Raw genomic sequence first — 16,265 nt, forward strand, 5'->3', positions numbered from 1 at the left:
CTGGAGAGCCTGAGCACATCTGCCAGAAACAGGGCCATGGAAACAGGCAGGTGCCTCTTCGTGCTTTTCACCAAGGCTTTAAAGGCTCCTCCAAATCCCCAAAGACTTCCTACCTTCAGACCAGGCTACTCTCCACAGTGAAGTGGCAGTCATCATAAGCAGCAAGTCCAACTAGCAGAGGATAAGAATTCATTCTAAAGCAGCCCCAACCACTCGGGCAAGTGAGGAATATTTTGGTCCAGGTCACTCCTGAAAAACCCAGGAGGCTGGTCTCCTAACTCTCTCTGAATACTCTCTTCAGAACACACTGAAATCAAAATCAACCCCATGCCTGCTTAGCGAGCAGATCCTTGGGGAGGATTCATGGGTTTTGTTGCATGTTTATATGGCATCTAATACAACATTGTTGTAGTGCACAACTTCAGAGCTTCTGATTGCTACCTCCGTACAAACAAACACAAGCAAGGCCAAAACACACACAAATAAACTAAAGGAGAAAGCAAATTCGCTCATGTGAGGATTGATTTCCTGTCTTGGCACAGCAAGATGAGGCTTAGAGGTCTATAAACTCCAACTCTTGCGCAACTTGTCCTTGTTAGCAATGCGAATGTGCAGGGAGGTGGGGGATTGGTCATTTGTCCTGGATCTCATAGTCTTCTCACAACCACTGACCTGGAACTACCAGTGTCCTCTGTCCACTGAGAAACCCAAGAGCTTCTTCCTACCTCACCCTTATCAACAAATCAGACAAGCAAGCCAGCTGCCGAGGGAGCATGGTAGGCTCACTAGAAAAAGTGTCCCACCAGCACAACTCATCCTTATCCAGGATGAGACCAAGGACTAGAAAACACAAGCTGTTCCTCTCAGACTTGATAGTGAACTGAACTCCAGTGAAGGTAACCCTGAATTTGCAGTGCCTAAGAACTGACCCTTGTAATTGCAAATATGAGCAAGATCTACCTAGTTCTGGGAAGGCCAATATGCTTCTTGCTTTTGCTGCAATTGTATGCAGCCCAATTGTATGGAGAAAGCCCAACACAGAAGCACAGAAAGTAGTTCAGTGGTAGCACAGAAACAGGTGATGTTGTAAGTGCAAGAAGCAGGCTCCAAGCCCAGACAAGTCTGAGAGCAGGGTTTCATGAGACAAATGATCTACCGAATGAGCGGCTTCCCTCAAAAGGGGAGTCCACCCCTTTCCTCCTCCCCACTGCTAGCCTTGCACTTCTGTCTAGTCCTTCTGGTCCTGATGTAATATTTCAATAAGCCAATTTAGCCCACTGGAGTGGCAGAAAATTATCCTTAATTTTGCTGTGTTATTTTTTTGCTGGTTTGTTGAACTGAGTCAACTTAACTTACCCAGGGGCCAGAGGAGCACAAACGCCAGCGCAAAGGAAGCAGCGGGAGGGCACAGCCAGGTGCAATGGCAGCAAGAGCGCACCTTTGGCTGCAGATGCTCACTCTTACAGTGCTCCACAGCTAGCCCAGAAGTTGGCAGGCTGAAGGGGACACTCAAAAATATTTAGGAAACAACCCGTCTAACAGTAGCAAGACTTTCAGGTGATGCTAATTGTATGCCACGTGTTATATGTTCCACAGACAAAACCCAAGCAACTGAATTGTACGGGAAAATGCCCAGGGGCTGAAGTGAGGTGTTTCGATGTAGAACGGTGACAGAGTGCAGGCGGCCCCACACCTGCCTGCACGGCATCGCTGTGCATCGCCCAAGAAGGGAAGGCACAGCACAGGATGCCTCCAGAAGGCAATCAGTGGTGGCCATGTACTGGGGACCTACCTGCAGCCATCACAAATGACGGACGTCAAATGTTCTTGCTGAATCTTGTGGGATAAGGCGACGTCCTATGGCCTCCGTGGGGAGGGAAGGAGAAAAGGCACGGCATGGTCCTTAATGGAGTCCTATTACCTTGGGACAGTGCCAGAGGATTTAAGGTACGGCAGGCAGCTGGGCATTCAGCAATCCCAGCTCAGCGACCGCGAGCCGCTCTGTCTCACTGTATGGACAAGGAATGCTCTGCCAGTGCCTGCACAGCCCCCCGTCCTCTGCGCAGAGCCTGAGGTCATGTTCCTTACTGGGAAAGCCTTCAACAGGTGCTGTATCTCCAAGGGCACTGCTCTCCCTCCCCTCCAGTCCTTGTGCACAGAGCGGTGGCATGGAGGGGTAGGAGGAGGTCATCGCTGCAGGGAAACTCGTCAGCAATGACCAGGATTGCAGGCACGTGAGAGGGCTGCGTGCTCGCTCGGGCACCGAGCCTCGCTCGGGGCAGCGATGACAGGGGCTTGGCCACCTCTCCCTGCCAGCATCACCTCTGCCTTGCCTGAATTTGGTTCCCATCAGATAGTCTTTCATTTGGCCACCAAGATATGCCTGCTTCAGTGAATTACTTCATGTCAGTCAATTCCTCGTCAGTCATTTGAGCCCCTCCAAAGCTGTAGATGGCTGAGCGTAAGTGTCTAGAAATGCCTCCAGCCCATGCATTGCCTCTACTTCAGAAGAGACGGAAAGGCAACAGCTACTTTGAGTGCAATAGACACTTTATAAACAACCTGCAGAAATACAGGAGAACAAAGGATGACCTGCCCTCTGCTCTGGCAGCTCGAAGTGATGCTGACAGAGAAAGTTAAGACAGCTCAGAGAAGAAAAGGAGAAACTGAAGTTACCCCCTCGTGAGGCACCTGTAATTTGCTGACTACAACTGAGGGACTTCTGCTAGAAGCCACATGCAAATTCTCTGCTGTGGTGGCTACCAACAAAACCAGTCTTTCTGTCCCAGCAACTGGGTGAGTAGCAGCAAGAACACCACTGGCCTTTAGAAGTGGTACAGTCTAGACACTTTGCTCCAATGTCCATGGACTCTTACAGAAAAGCAGAGGTAATTTTTTTAAAACACAAACATGTGGGTTGTTGTATAGAAAGCAGTCACCATTCCCATCTCTCCATCCCCACTAGCTGCCAGCACCACGGAGGTGCTTGTCAGGGAAAGGCCCCTTTCCTGCCTTTACTGCCTCCTTCAACCGAAAACCCACAGCTCCAGGGGGACTTTACAAAGCATGAAGTGTGGAGGAGTTCGAGCTCGGGTATAAGAGCACCTCAGCACTGATTTGAGGCAGATGGGCTGAAGCCGTAAACTCTTCCTCACCCAAAAGGACCGGACAATGCCACAGTGGTCATTCCAAGCTCAACACACTCCTCACAGAGTCTCTCCGGCACAGACCTCTGTGAGCTCCAACAGCTGCATCTTTGCTTCCGTACCCGATATACGGGCGCCTGCCTGGGTACCAAAATGACCCACTCCACAGCAGGGTGACAAAGAAATATGGAAGAAATGGCTCAATAATGGCTACAGTCTGCCAGGAGATATCTCCAAGTATCATCACTTTGCTCATACCGGCATTTAATAGCACACCTCATATCTGTGTACTCTCCTGTGGACACTACCTGGACATACTGCTCTAGACACACCGTCTTGGGAAGGAGATTCAGCCCCGACTCCTCCACCCACCCTGCTGCTACCACTACTGCTGCTCACCAACTGGACAAGGGCAAACTGCTGAGCTTTATGGGACGGCCGCTAGCCTGTCCCATTCTTGCATGTGCCTGGGGACCGTGACACAGTGCTGGGGCCAAAATGAGTCCTTGGGAGGGACAGCAGGGCCTGACCCCCTTCCCACAGCCCAGGCAGAAGCCTCCACTGCGTGTCGAGCTGCCCGGTCTCACGAAGCAGAGGTTCTGGCCCAACTGAGCATGGCGTTATCTGCCTGTGGGTTTGGGGAAGTGTCCTGCTGGGAACTGGGTTTGACTTACACAGACGGGACATGCCGTGGAACAGGCGCCTGAGCACCTCTCAGGGAGGCATCCCGCCCTGCCGTGCTGGTCCTCCTCCGGAGGGAGCTTGCAGGGGGCTGGAAGGCGGCAGCGGCACCAGGCGGGTGGTACTCCTGCTCGGGAACGACCTCTTCACACCGGGAGCCCTGGAAGCCCGAGCGACAGGTACAGACCTGGGGTCGGCTGCAGGAGCCCTTGTTCTGGCACGGTGGGTCACAGACAGCTGCGGAGACACAGAAAGGTTGTTAGCGGACACGGGGCTCCTGGCAGCGTGCTCATCCCAACAGTGATGGCACCCAGCTGGGCCAGCACAATCGGGGTAGCCCCATCTCTTCTCTGCAGGCAGGTGGCCTTCAAAGTCTCAGTGTTACTGCTGCTGTGGGTCCCTAACACAGAATCACAGAATCACAGAATTGTAGGGGTTGGAAGGGACCTTCAGAGATCATCTAGTCCAAGCTCCCTGCCAAAGCAGGATCATCTAGAGCAGGCTGGACAGGAATGCATCCAGGCGGGTTTTGGTCACTGCCATCAGAGACTTGTTTCTGTTCCCACTTCTTCCCACTGATCTCCGTGAAGCTCTCCTCCAGCAGCACTCACTTCAGAAAGCTCATAAATGAGCAGTATGGTCTGCAGAGTGTACAGCCTCCAGCACTTGCCCATAGCTCTCTGAGCTCCAGGAGTAGGATCTCAATCCCAGAGCAAGGGAAGGCAATGACTGCCGGACGAGAAGCCAGACAACCATGCACAACAACAGCCTCTTGGGAGTAGTTTGCGTGTTACCTTCCTGTTTTAATCTGTTTTGGGGTCTGATTTGCATGGTCCCCCCAGCTGTCCCCTCCAGAGCTTTCCAGCTCTCCCTCCGCAGCTGATTTTGGAGTCACTGTGCTCAAATTCCTCCGCAGCTATGGGGACTTACAGTTCATTAACTTCATGCCCAAATCACCCTCTGAGCCTGTGTGTGTTCCTAATTACAGCACATCAGCTTCAGTTTGCACCCCAGGAGGAAAGTGCTATTAATTATACGCCAGACCCTAACACTTCCCGAGTCAACAGATGCCAAATCGGGTTTACAGCCCAGCCAGCGAGAGCCAGGAAACCACAGCTTGCTCAGGTAGGACTGGGCTCGTTGTTTTGGGCAAGAGTAATTGAAAAGGCGCTGGAAACAGTGTTGTCCCTCAAAGAGGGAAAGGGCCAGCTGGCCAAAAGGCAATGAAACCTTGTCTGACAACACAAGGTGGACATTAACCTCCAGCCACATGGGAACCCTGTGGATGGGTTGAGGGCCCCTTCCCCAGGATTGTTCCAGGGAGGCTGCAGGAGCATCTGATATCCCACCACCTTCACACGCAGCTGCTGGGCTTTCATAAGCACATCCCTCCCTCTCTGGCTGTGCTCTCCATACCCATAAGATTCAAGCTGCTTCTGGGCAACCAACACAGAGAGCTCTAGCCTCGTGTGCCATCCACACTTCAGCCCACTGTTGCCAAGCGAGAAAAGTCCTTGTACAGGCTCTGAGGTCCTTTCACAGCAGTACAGCCCCCATAACCCTTCCCTCACCCCAAAACTGGACTGCCATCAGCTTTTCCTAACTAGATCAGGGATATCTTGGCTGGAATGCTTCATTTGACCTCTATTACCATATTAACACTCAGGAAGAGAGGGAGACCGCAAGGAAATGGAGAACCCAAGTCACGTAGGGCTGTATAGGTTAAAGCCAGAGGTTTTGATTAAATCCCCCAGTAAAATAAATCAGCCACCACAGCAGACTCTGGAATGGAGACAGGGTCCTAGTCAGGCAGGAATTAACCGTCTCTGGGAAGTCTGGCACTCCAGAAGTTGATGTAATTTATAATATAAAACTCAGCTGTGATTTAAATCAGCTGCCAGTCCCTACCGTTATCTCCCAATAAATGCCTGGTTTAACAAACACCACCAGGCCAGGAAGCCTGCCATTGAAAACAACTGCTTCACGTGCTGAAATACTGCAGAGCTGCGATGCTGGGATGTGGGATCAGAGTGGTTCTCACAACCTCTCGCACTAACAATGTTCATAGTCAAGTTAGACTGTGCCCTTCAAGCAGGAAAGCAGTGATAAGCAACCAGGCATTCTAAAAAGCCCCTAAGGCAGCTGATATAGAGAAGAGGAAGAAGGGAACGGGATTAGTCTTCTGGTCCTTTCACGCAGAATGGATGGGGAGCTGCCCTAGCTGAAATATTCCAGCTCTAGGATTACTCCCCTTCCTGGTTGCCTTTGCAGACTCAGGAAGAACTTGCAAGAGCTTTAAAAAGTCACTGGTTTTCACTCCGTCCAGCTATGCGATGTAGGGAGAGCAGATTGTTCAGCAGAAGTACTGGCAATGCCAAGTGTGTGAAACCACGAATCAGGCCCCCAAAACCATAACATTGGCAGAAGAAACAAGATGGTTAAAAATATACAGGTATTTGGAACCTCTCTCTTTGCTTTCTGGTTTCTGAGTGCAGGGGTTACTCGGACCTGTCTCTCCCCAGCTGCGGGGGCTATAAACAGTTTCTATTAAGATGACAGCCACTCATTTCTTCTCATTGTAGTCTCATGTAATGACCTGCTCCAGGAGCTGGGGCTTTAGGGAAAGCAAAAAGAGTCATCTTAAAACTCTTAATTAAAAGATGAGCTTTGGAGCACTGACGAAGTATCATTAGTAGCAATGTTAATTTGTTCAAGAGCATCTAGCGGTGCTCTCACGGATCAAGTTTGGTGCTGTCTGGTCTTCAGTGCCTGAGGTAAGTCCTCCCGGCAAGGTCACACTGCAGGGGTGACTGCGGTGTGACTCTGACCACCCACCTAGACCAGGCAGGCAGGACCGTCAGAAGGGAAGGTCACCAAATCCAATCTCCCATCACTTTGCAGGCACACCCGGCCCAGGAGTGAGCAATGACATTGCAAGGTGACATTCAATTACTGTGTCCCTCCTGCTCTGCACGTGCTTCAGGTCTAGGAGAATGGTGTAGATCTTCACTGTAAGCAGCTCCTGCTCAGTCCCATTTAAACGTGGGGGAACCTGTCCATCCAGCTAGGCATCCACAGGGAAACTGGGAAGATGCTGAAGGACTTGTACCACTGGGGTGATTTCGTCCACTTTCTCATGGATAAGTTTGCTTATTGATGCAGAGCAATATGTAATCTCAGTTCTAAGGTAAAGCTCTGACTGTGTTAGTAAAGCCAGAAGGGACGGACAATTCAACACAAGCAAGAGCTCTGTGCAGGCTGGCGGGCAGGCAGATCAACAGCAAGGCAGCAATAACAGAGAGGGAAAACAGAACTTCAATGAAAAACAGTCTGGGCTCAAAAAACCCTACAGTCACTGTACAGAAGAGAGACAATAGGAGAGAGCATGTGAATGTCATCTCCATTTTGCAGATGTGGAAAAGCCCCAGGTGCTAATGCGACTGTCTGAAGACACACTGTGAGACCGCAGCAGAGCCAGCGACTCATCCCGGAATCCCTGCGCCTTCATCCAGTATCTTAACCGCAAGACCATCTGTACAAGATTAGAAAGTGCATGAATTTATTTAGTCCTTCCCAACATGATGATTAAAAATGTTTCTTTTAAGCTTTAAAATATCCGTGTCAGAAAAAAACTCACCCTGCATTACCAGCCCAGCCCAGGCTGCTATCTTGGGAAGCAGCAGAGAACCATAGTAAATAATGCTGATGAAAGGGGAGGTTGATGAACTAATGTTGGGAGGCTGAGCAAGAGGATTCCCCTGCTCTGAAGCAGAGGGGAGGGATGATGAGCTAACAGGCAGCAGCTAAATTATTGACAAGTGCGCACTGCAGCGCCTGAGATATGGGCAGTGTAAGGCAGCTTCTGGCCAGCCCGTGTGTACAGGTTTCTTCTCCAACAAAGCCCCCTTTGTTGGGGACATAAGCCCCCAAGTCCTACCCTGGGTTGAAGTTAAACAGGCAAGAGGTTGGATGAACTCCTCGGGCCCAAGTTCAGATGTAGCTCAATATCCCTAATGTCCCCCACTCTGGGAAGACCTCTGGAGCCCCACAGGATGGTTCAGTGTGGTGACCTGGCAGCATGCAGGTAGAAACCAAGCCCATTGCAAGCAGGTGAGATCTTCCTCCTAAGGTCTCTTAGCTCACTTCCACTTTCCCAGGCAACATTGGTGTCCCAAAGAGAGAGATTTCTCTTTTTCATCTTCCCAGTCTGAAAACTCTCTGAGTCCTCACTGCACTTTGGTCCTCGAAGATGGAACAAACCAAAGGGCTATAGAAACCTGCCCATGTCTTGAGCTCATTCCTATGCAGAGACTTTGCAAGAGGAAAGTCCCTGGAAAAGCATGGGTGGAGAAGGAAGAAATCACCCTGCTGGGTAGATGATAGGGCATAGATGAAAGCAACAATTTGGCCTATCCTCTCTCCTGCACCCAGGCTCAGACCCATCAAAACCAAGGTCCTGCCCAAGACCCAAATGCCAACTTCTTTGCTGCTTCATCGCACTAAGAGGTTCCCTCCGGCTGCATTTCTACCCCACCAACTTCCCTGAAACATTCCATATCAAAGACCATGGGATCAGACATTAAACAGTATTACAGTGCAGAAACTAACTGGGACGGGCTGTCCAGCGTGCCTTGGCAGCCTTAAAAACAGCTGAACGTCCCCAGCAGCTTGAAGTCCAGCAGAAAAGCCCAGCGAGGGAGGTAGCTGGGAACGAAATGATGTTTACACATCACCGGTCTCCACCTAAGACCTGCCTGAGATTTACCATCCCCGGTCGCGGGGACACTGTCAGGCCCGATCATGTTGACAGTGTCCATTTAATGAATCCTTGGGACCCAGGGGCCAGCACCTGAGCAATCGCTAGACAGCCTGCGTGGCTGCGAGCCCAGATCGACGGCTTCTACGAAAATCCCTAATGAGAGAAAGATGCTGCCATGGCTGGCCCCGCGCTGTGTTTACAGACGCTGTCTGGCAGCACAGCACGCTCTCTACCGTTTGGCTTCTGTCGGCGGGGGGGGGGGAGAGGGAGCAGGGAGGTGAGTCAGCCCTTGGCCCCCTGCTCCCGAACAGCGATCGCTAATGCAATTATCCCAGCGCGGCCGAAGCATCATGAGATCCCACGGCAAACAAAGATGAGCCTCTTTCCCTGTGAAACATCTGGGCAGCTGCTGCCACTCGAGTAAAGGCAGATGCTCTTGGGTTTTCTGGGCAGGGCGTTCCCGTCCGGAAAGCCGACCCCGGTGCCTGTGTGCTCCCTGCCCCCCAAACTGCCCGGGCCCACGGGTGGGCTGGGTGGTGTAACCCTGTCGTTTAGGGACAGGGATCGTGGCAGGGGCCGGGCTGTGATTGTGGAGCTGCTGAGGATGGAGACGACAGTGCAGCTGCCTCTGGTTATGTGTTGCGCTGGTGCCTGCCCAAACCCCTTCCCTTCCAGGGCTGGGTTGGAGAGCCCAAAATGATCTCAGCCCCCAGGGCTGTGGCAGGGTCCTTCGGAGGAGCAGAGCCCTTATTAACCCCACCGGGGGCAGGCAGGAGGGCCCTGGTCGGGTAGTTTCCGCACTGCAGGAGCACCCTGCAGCCTCCCGCCTTTGTACATGTCCCATGCACCGCACCACGCTCCAGCCCCACCCGTCCCAGCCCTTGCGCCAACTCCATTAATTGCTTTCCTTAATAGCACTCAGATAATTTGCAGCCCTGACTTCCCCCTCAGCGCCAGCAGCGCTCGCCCACGTGAGCGCAGCCCCGCTCTGCCGGTTCCCACCTGCTGGGACTTTCACAGACCTGCCCTTCGCTCCAAGCAGGATGATGAGAGCCCAGGGCTCAAAACTCACCCATAAATGTGCTGTTACAATGCCCTGCCCCAACAAGACCCTGCTCGGGATGGACACTAATAACAATAATAAAGGAAAGCCATAATTATTCAGCGTGCTCAGGCTTAGCCGGCAGGCGGGGGGAGCTGACCCACAGCCCAGCAGCCCCACGGGGAGGCTGTGGCGCTGCTTCCGGGGACCTCATGGTCCATCTCCTGCCCTGGCACAACGTAGGGGACACATGTGGGGTCACAGCAGTACTCAAGTGCTTTTTAGGGGTGCATCACGAGACCTGTGCCCACTGAGACTGTCATACTCACGTTTGATGCAGCGGTTTGTGCCAGGAGCCGTGGTCCATCCTGGGCAACACTGTCTGCCGCAGACATTTGGCCTAAGCAGAGAGACAAAGCAGCGCGGTTAGAAGAAGGGAAGCTGAGGTCTCTCTGCAGCCAGCACCTCTGAGTCACCCGTAAAATTATTTCCTGCAGCATCTGATATTTCCTTCCAGATGGACCAGCAGCTGAGATCAAAACCAATGGGACAAGGGCTGAGTTGTTTAAGTGCTTGGAAAAGAAACCCCTGAGGACTATGTGAATACCGCAGTGTGAGCGACCCCTCAGGGAGTATCTCCCTTTTGAACTGGCATTACCCTGGGTTCCTGGCACAGCGCTCAGAGGAACCATTTTCCTCCTGAGAGCAATTGGAGGCCAGTGGCCTGCAGTCACTAAAGATCTCACGGCACTTGGTGGTATTGGGGTGTAAATCGGGCCTGATTCCAACTTTGGTCATAGCGTCTCGCCTCCGCAAGTGTCCCGAGCTGCTTCAGCCGAAGACAACACTTCATTCTCCGCCCAACTGCTGCCGCCTGTTGCTGCTCGTTGCTCAGCCCCAGCCCGGGAGGGACGGCACGCCAGCAGCCGCATCCGACGCTCCCTGGCTTGCTCTCCCTCTGCGAGCACCCCAGTCCCCCATTTGTTATCTGCCTCTGGTGCAACCACCCTGGGGGCCGGGGACTCTTTGGTGTGACGAAATCTGTGCCTGCTTGATGTGCACGGTGCTATACTAGCTCCAGGATGCTCACATCACTTCCATGGTGGTTAATTCCAGCACTTTGCTGCAACAACTTTTTGACTGCCTTTGCACAAACGATGCCTTCCCCACCTCTCCCTTATTATGTGTTTTCAGGTCAGGATCACTGCCAACATACAGCTCTCAGAGAGCGCTGTGCCTCCAAGAAATGCTCCGCAATGCCCAAGCAGGCAGCTAATCCTGCTCCCTCTGGTCACATCTCCTATTTACACATCTATAATGAAAAGGAATAAGAAGTTGCAGGTTGCTCTCCAAGAGCATTTATTCACCACTGAGGGAAAGTTTTGGGAATGCGTAACTGTTGCATGTCTAGGTAGATGGGAGAGTACAGTCATCAAAAGATAAAAAGTTAGAAATAGGCAGTCTGAAAGCTCTGGAAAGCCTCTGGAAATGAAGTGGGGAGCATGGTTTATTTCTAACACTGGACAAGGCAGTCGGAGCTGCTGACAGAATTTACAGGAACCATGGAAACATGCACATTTGTCTTCTGGATTGACTTTCACATGAACACAGCAGGGTCAGAAGATGATCCTGCTCTGAACCGGCATCCTCATGACTCCTGCGTCCACATGGCATGAGATGAGACTCCAGAAGTGCCAGAGCTCAAGCTGTGGGGCTCACGTTTTAGGAGAGCTAAAGACAGTGGGTAGCAGGCGTGCCAAGGATTGTTCTGGTGCTCATGAATGAAGCTGCCTGTAGAGACACAATTGCTCCACGTGGGAAGGGGAAGTGGTCTGAGAAGCCACATCATTTGTAAAGTGTTATCCAGCCCTTCAGGATCAACGTTTTATTAACCTGGGTAGTTTTTACAGGGAGAAAGCACTTAAATTCCCTTGGTGTGATTTCCTGCAAACAGCACAAGGCAAAGTAACTCTTGCATCCACTGACATCTGCTCTGGCTGGGCTAGAGCACCGATTTCCAGCTTTTTATCTGTCAACCCAAAGAGATCTATGGGTGTCTTCTTTAAAACATTTCCAGAAAGGATCCAAGGAAAGTAAACTTTCCTTTACTTACTGAATAAGAGCCCACGAAAGGCCTTAAACTTTTTAAAGATGTCCAGACCAGTAACGAGAGAAAACCACTGAGATGGAACAGATATTAGGTAATTAAGGTCTGCTGAGGGGCTTTGCTCCAAGCAGCAGCATAAGCATCTTTGCTTAGACTGCCACAGCTCCCGTTCTTCCCTCAGCATGGCTGAAGCACACCTTGCAAGTCATAGTCAGCCAGTCCATTCAAAAAGCAAAGCCCTTGCCCTTTCCCACCTCAACTTACTGGCATAATCAGAAGTTGTTTCTTGTAGGCAAAATAACTGCCTTTTCCAGAGAAGCTGTTTTGGCCTTGAATCACACTATTAGTTCTTCACGGGGATTAAAGTTCAAGTTTTATCTACACCTCTCACATGCATGCCTGAGGGAGTATGCCGCTAGCTGCTCCCAATGCCCGCAGCGAGCCAGAGGTTGTAGGAGGAAAGGTATGAGACTACAACAGACAGGGACAGAAGCCCAAGCAGACAATACCAGTCTTGAAGGCATGAAACCCCTGTTGGATTTGGCACAAGCCTCTCATTAACAGAGGCACTCTATGTCACTGCCAACTCCAGACACGAGTTGCCAACCCCGGGTGAAGGGAGATGATAGTGCCAGGGCAATGCTCCTCAAGGGAGGACAGCCCAGCGTGCTCAGAGGGGAGCAACCTGGCAGGGATGCCCTGGGAGGCAGGGGCAGAGGGAGAACCTGGACAGGAATATCCCTTCCTTCCATACCTCCTGGATGAGAGGATGGGCAGAGATGGAGGCAGGGAGGACCTCCAGGACTGGAAGTGAGCACTTGGGAGAAGCAACATGTAGGTAGTACTGGAGGGCAGAGAAGGACCATGACTATTTCCTGATGAAAGCCCAGTGAGCAGGACCTCACATAGCATGGGTCTTCAGGTGAGCAAGGGCATCAGCAGTGGGGAAATAGCTATGGGGGCTTTGCCGCATGGGACCCAGTCTGGAGCACGTCTGGTTCTACTTAAAACCCTTAGTTGACATCTGCATGGCTTGAACGCCATGTGGTTTTCACTGCCTTACAAAGAATTCAGAATGAATCCCAGGAGATTTAAGGAGCACGGCATGTTTACAGCATGGAGGAACAGTGCTGGAGAGAGCGGTGGCCCCCAGCAGCATTTGTCCTGCTGCGTGTGCCATTGCCAACACTTTAGGCAAAGACGTGGCTCAGGCATGAGCCACCTGTGGGTCACATCCAGTCCTGGGCTCTCCATCCAGCGCTGCTTCTGGAGAACAAAACAAGTGGCAGGGTCCCTCCAGGTCTGCTGTCAGTGTCCCGGGGGTGGCTGCTGGGGAGCCCCTGATCACCTCCCACAGCACAGGGGACAGGGACTTCCAAGGCAGCAGGCAGAGGTGCCTGGCAAGGGGACCTGCTGGGTGCCGTGATGCACCAAGCCCCTGGCAGACCTAACAATGACATGAGACAAAGCCACGCTCATGACTTTGAAGCACTTGGCTGTCGCACAAGGCTGAGCGCTCAGGCTGCCTCCTGCTTACCCACCCCTTGAAACTGGAAGCATGGCAGCAGGGAGAGGGGAGCACTCTCATCCTGGACAGCCTGGGGTGCAGAGGGACCAAAGGATGGTTGGGCACGTGGAGGGGTTAGCAGTTCTCCCAGGTGGAAAGAAGATCAACACAGGCCCAGAGCAGAGCAGAACAGAAGACATGTCCTCACGCAGGTCTCCCAAGCTGAACACTCCCATCGAACACTCACACTAGGTCACTCTGCGTGGCAATGCCCTATTCCAGCCCTGCCGCTGATGCCAAAACAAGCCCTGAGCAAACCATCTGTCTTCCGTATCTCTGTCTCCTTATCAGTGGGATAGGTTAATTAACACATTTACCTTCCCAAGGGCCAGGTCAGCTAGCACAAGTCTTTCCTAGGAAATGAAACGTTGCGGGTGACTTGATTGCCTGTAACACTGGACTGCTACAGGGCTCACGGACCGCTTAGCACCTTCCAAAATAGTTCCCAGCCCAGCTCAGACCAGAGCAGAGAGAGACCATTTCCAACAGCCAGTTTCCCCTTTTTGGGAGAGAAAGGGGGTTGAATAGCACAGGCAGCTGAATAGCCACAGTGCCAGAGAAAGCCCTGAGGCACACCTCACCTTGTAGACGTGGGCCTTCGGGTTTGCCTGTCTGGAAGAACGCAGGGGGAGGCACTGGATCCACATCTCAGCCCCTACCTCAATGCCAGGTACGCCCTGAAGTCTCCAAACAGCACAGGCAGCAGTAAGCGACTGCGAACCAAGCTTGCTCTTCACTCTGCAGCTCGCATGCACCATCCGTGCTCAGGTACAGTCCCCAGCACGTTGTGAGAGCTTGGTGCACAGGAGGTGTCAGGTACTACCCACTGAGCTGCTCCTTTTCTGGGACAGGCATCTCCCTGACACCCCTCACAGAGCTGAAGCCAGTGCCATGAAGCCTCCCTACATCCAGAAGCACCGTCCGTGGCCCTGACTGGAGTCATCAGAACAACCTGCAACCTGGGCAAAGGATCTGCAGCCAGCAAGGCCTTCATCACCTGCTTTGCTGCAGCAGGCAGAGGCCATGGTCAGGATCAGGCCCCCGCCCTGCAAAGCGGTACCCAGGGTGAGACATGCCTGTGAGATCTTGCAGTGTTATGTGAAACCAGAGCCAAGCAACAGCAACAAGCACTAGGGGGAAGGAAAACAAGAAAACAGTAGTAAGATCATGGCTTCACATAGTTTCAGCATGTGCACAGCCTCAACGATGATCGCATACTGTTTCTGAAGCATTCAGTAGAAGCATTTTTTTCAGCATTTATTTTAACAGCAATCTATGCATCATCTTTCAACATCATGCAGCACTCTGTGCTGCCAGATACGCTGACTCCATTCAGGTCATTTACAGCATCCTCGCAGAAGGCCAGGGGGACCATTAGATCATCAGGTCTGCCTTTCTAGTGCAGGACAGTGAATTTCATCCAACTGCATATGAAATATTTGCAGTCAGACCCGATGAAGAACATTAGCAAAAGGCTGCTGGCATCCATGAGCCACTGAAAATCCACTGCCAAGTCCACATCAGCATTAACTGCCTCCGCTCCTGAGCGGTCCTATACACACACTGCAGCGAGAACCTATATCCCACAAAGCCTGGGTAAAGCAGGGCTGTATAGCCGCAGACGGTGTCTACAACAGCAATTAAGCAAGAACTGGGGTGCAGAACACGCAAAAAAAAAGTGGGAGAGAGGAGAGACTGTGGGACTGCCAGCATGTTACCTGGGGAACCTCACATCCCCCCTGAAAATTGTCCAGGCAGGTCCACCAGAAGTGGAGGCTTCACCAGACTACTCCCCCGTTACCCACCTTCCTCTGATCTTGTGCCTGAGTGGGAGGGTCACATCACGGGGGGACACAAATTAGGGATGCATCCGGCACACGAGTACAGCCATAGCTGGTGTATGTCAGGGCCTGGGAGCTCCCTGCCGCACGACACTCGGAAGGAAAACCTTTCCGTGGACCAGAAGCTGCACTGATGAACATATAAACACTTTAAACATCATCCTGAATACACTGGACTGGGAAGTCACCTGCTCCATGGCACTGGGTAGAAATAGCTCATCTGCAGCAGCAGGGACTGGTGTGTGGCTGCATCCAGTCGGGGGGGTGCCGGGCAAACGGGCAGGTTAAGCAGAGCACAGCAAAGCAGAGATGCTTTGGGGGCTGGGTTCTTTTCCTTGCTCACTGTTAGAAGACAATAATTTTCTGTGATATTTGCTGCGGTGTCAAAAGTCACCTCACAATGAGCTATCAGGAGAAAATACGAAACCCCAGCTCTTGCAAGATTTGCGGTTGGACACCCTCATAGCAGGGTGGCAGCAGGTCCCACCTGTAACAAGGTCAGACGTGAGCAGGGTGGCAGTCACATCCAAACGGTCCCCCAAAAAAAAAAAAAAAATCTCAATTTTGGGTATGCTGCTATCAAACAAGGCAAGAAAATAATTATCCAGAAAAGGATACAGTGCTAAAAAATGGATTTTTTCAAGCAAGGATTGAGCGAGGCATCTGGAGGTACCAGCAGAGAATTCTGACTGGGGAATCAGGAAAGGCAACCCACGCAGGAGCTGAGAATTTAGGCCAAAGTAACTGTATAAATAAATAGCACCAGGGTTTAATGCAGCCTGCAAAGCTACCTGAGTAAGGGAAAATGAAGGTTGTCATACTAGAGAGTAGGAAGAGTTCAGTGTAAATAGAAGAACAGAAAATATCCCACCTGGCAAAAAAATGAAACATCATGAAATGAAGTTTTTTAGGGGCCCTGAGTTTCCTGGATGGAAATGTGTCCAGTGCAGCGAGGGACGTAAGAAGATGGATGAGGTGGAAGGATGGAGTCTCACCGAATGGCTGGAGGCAGCTTTCCATGAGGAGTAAAGCCATGCGGTTACTCACAGACAGTTATTTCAGCTAGGCTTTCTCATAAGCTCCGAAGACAGTAGGTCATAGAGAAGTTTAAAAAGTGCCGAT

At 51.8% G+C, this 16,265-nt stretch overlaps 1 protein-coding gene across 5 annotated transcripts in view; it reads right to left on the reverse strand.

The window, feature by feature from the left end:
* Positions 1–16,265, reverse strand: part of LTBP2 (latent transforming growth factor beta binding protein 2) — a 99,669-nt gene that overhangs the window by 55,275 nt on the left and 28,129 nt on the right. For all 5 annotated transcript variants that reach the window (XM_074585266.1, XM_074585265.1, XM_074585264.1 and 2 more), the window contains exons 2-3: positions 9,958–10,028; positions 3,821–4,064 (exon numbers count right to left, since the gene is read on the reverse strand). In XM_074585266.1, coding sequence (XP_074441367.1) covers positions 3,821–4,064; positions 9,958–10,028 — 315 coding nt within the window. The remainder of the gene's footprint in view (positions 1–3,820; positions 4,065–9,957; positions 10,029–16,265) is intronic.

The sequence above is a fragment of the Larus michahellis genome, chromosome 4 (genome assembly GCF_964199755.1).
Source record: "Larus michahellis chromosome 4, bLarMic1.1, whole genome shotgun sequence".
In the NCBI taxonomy this organism is placed as follows: domain Eukaryota; kingdom Metazoa; phylum Chordata; class Aves; order Charadriiformes; family Laridae; genus Larus; species Larus michahellis.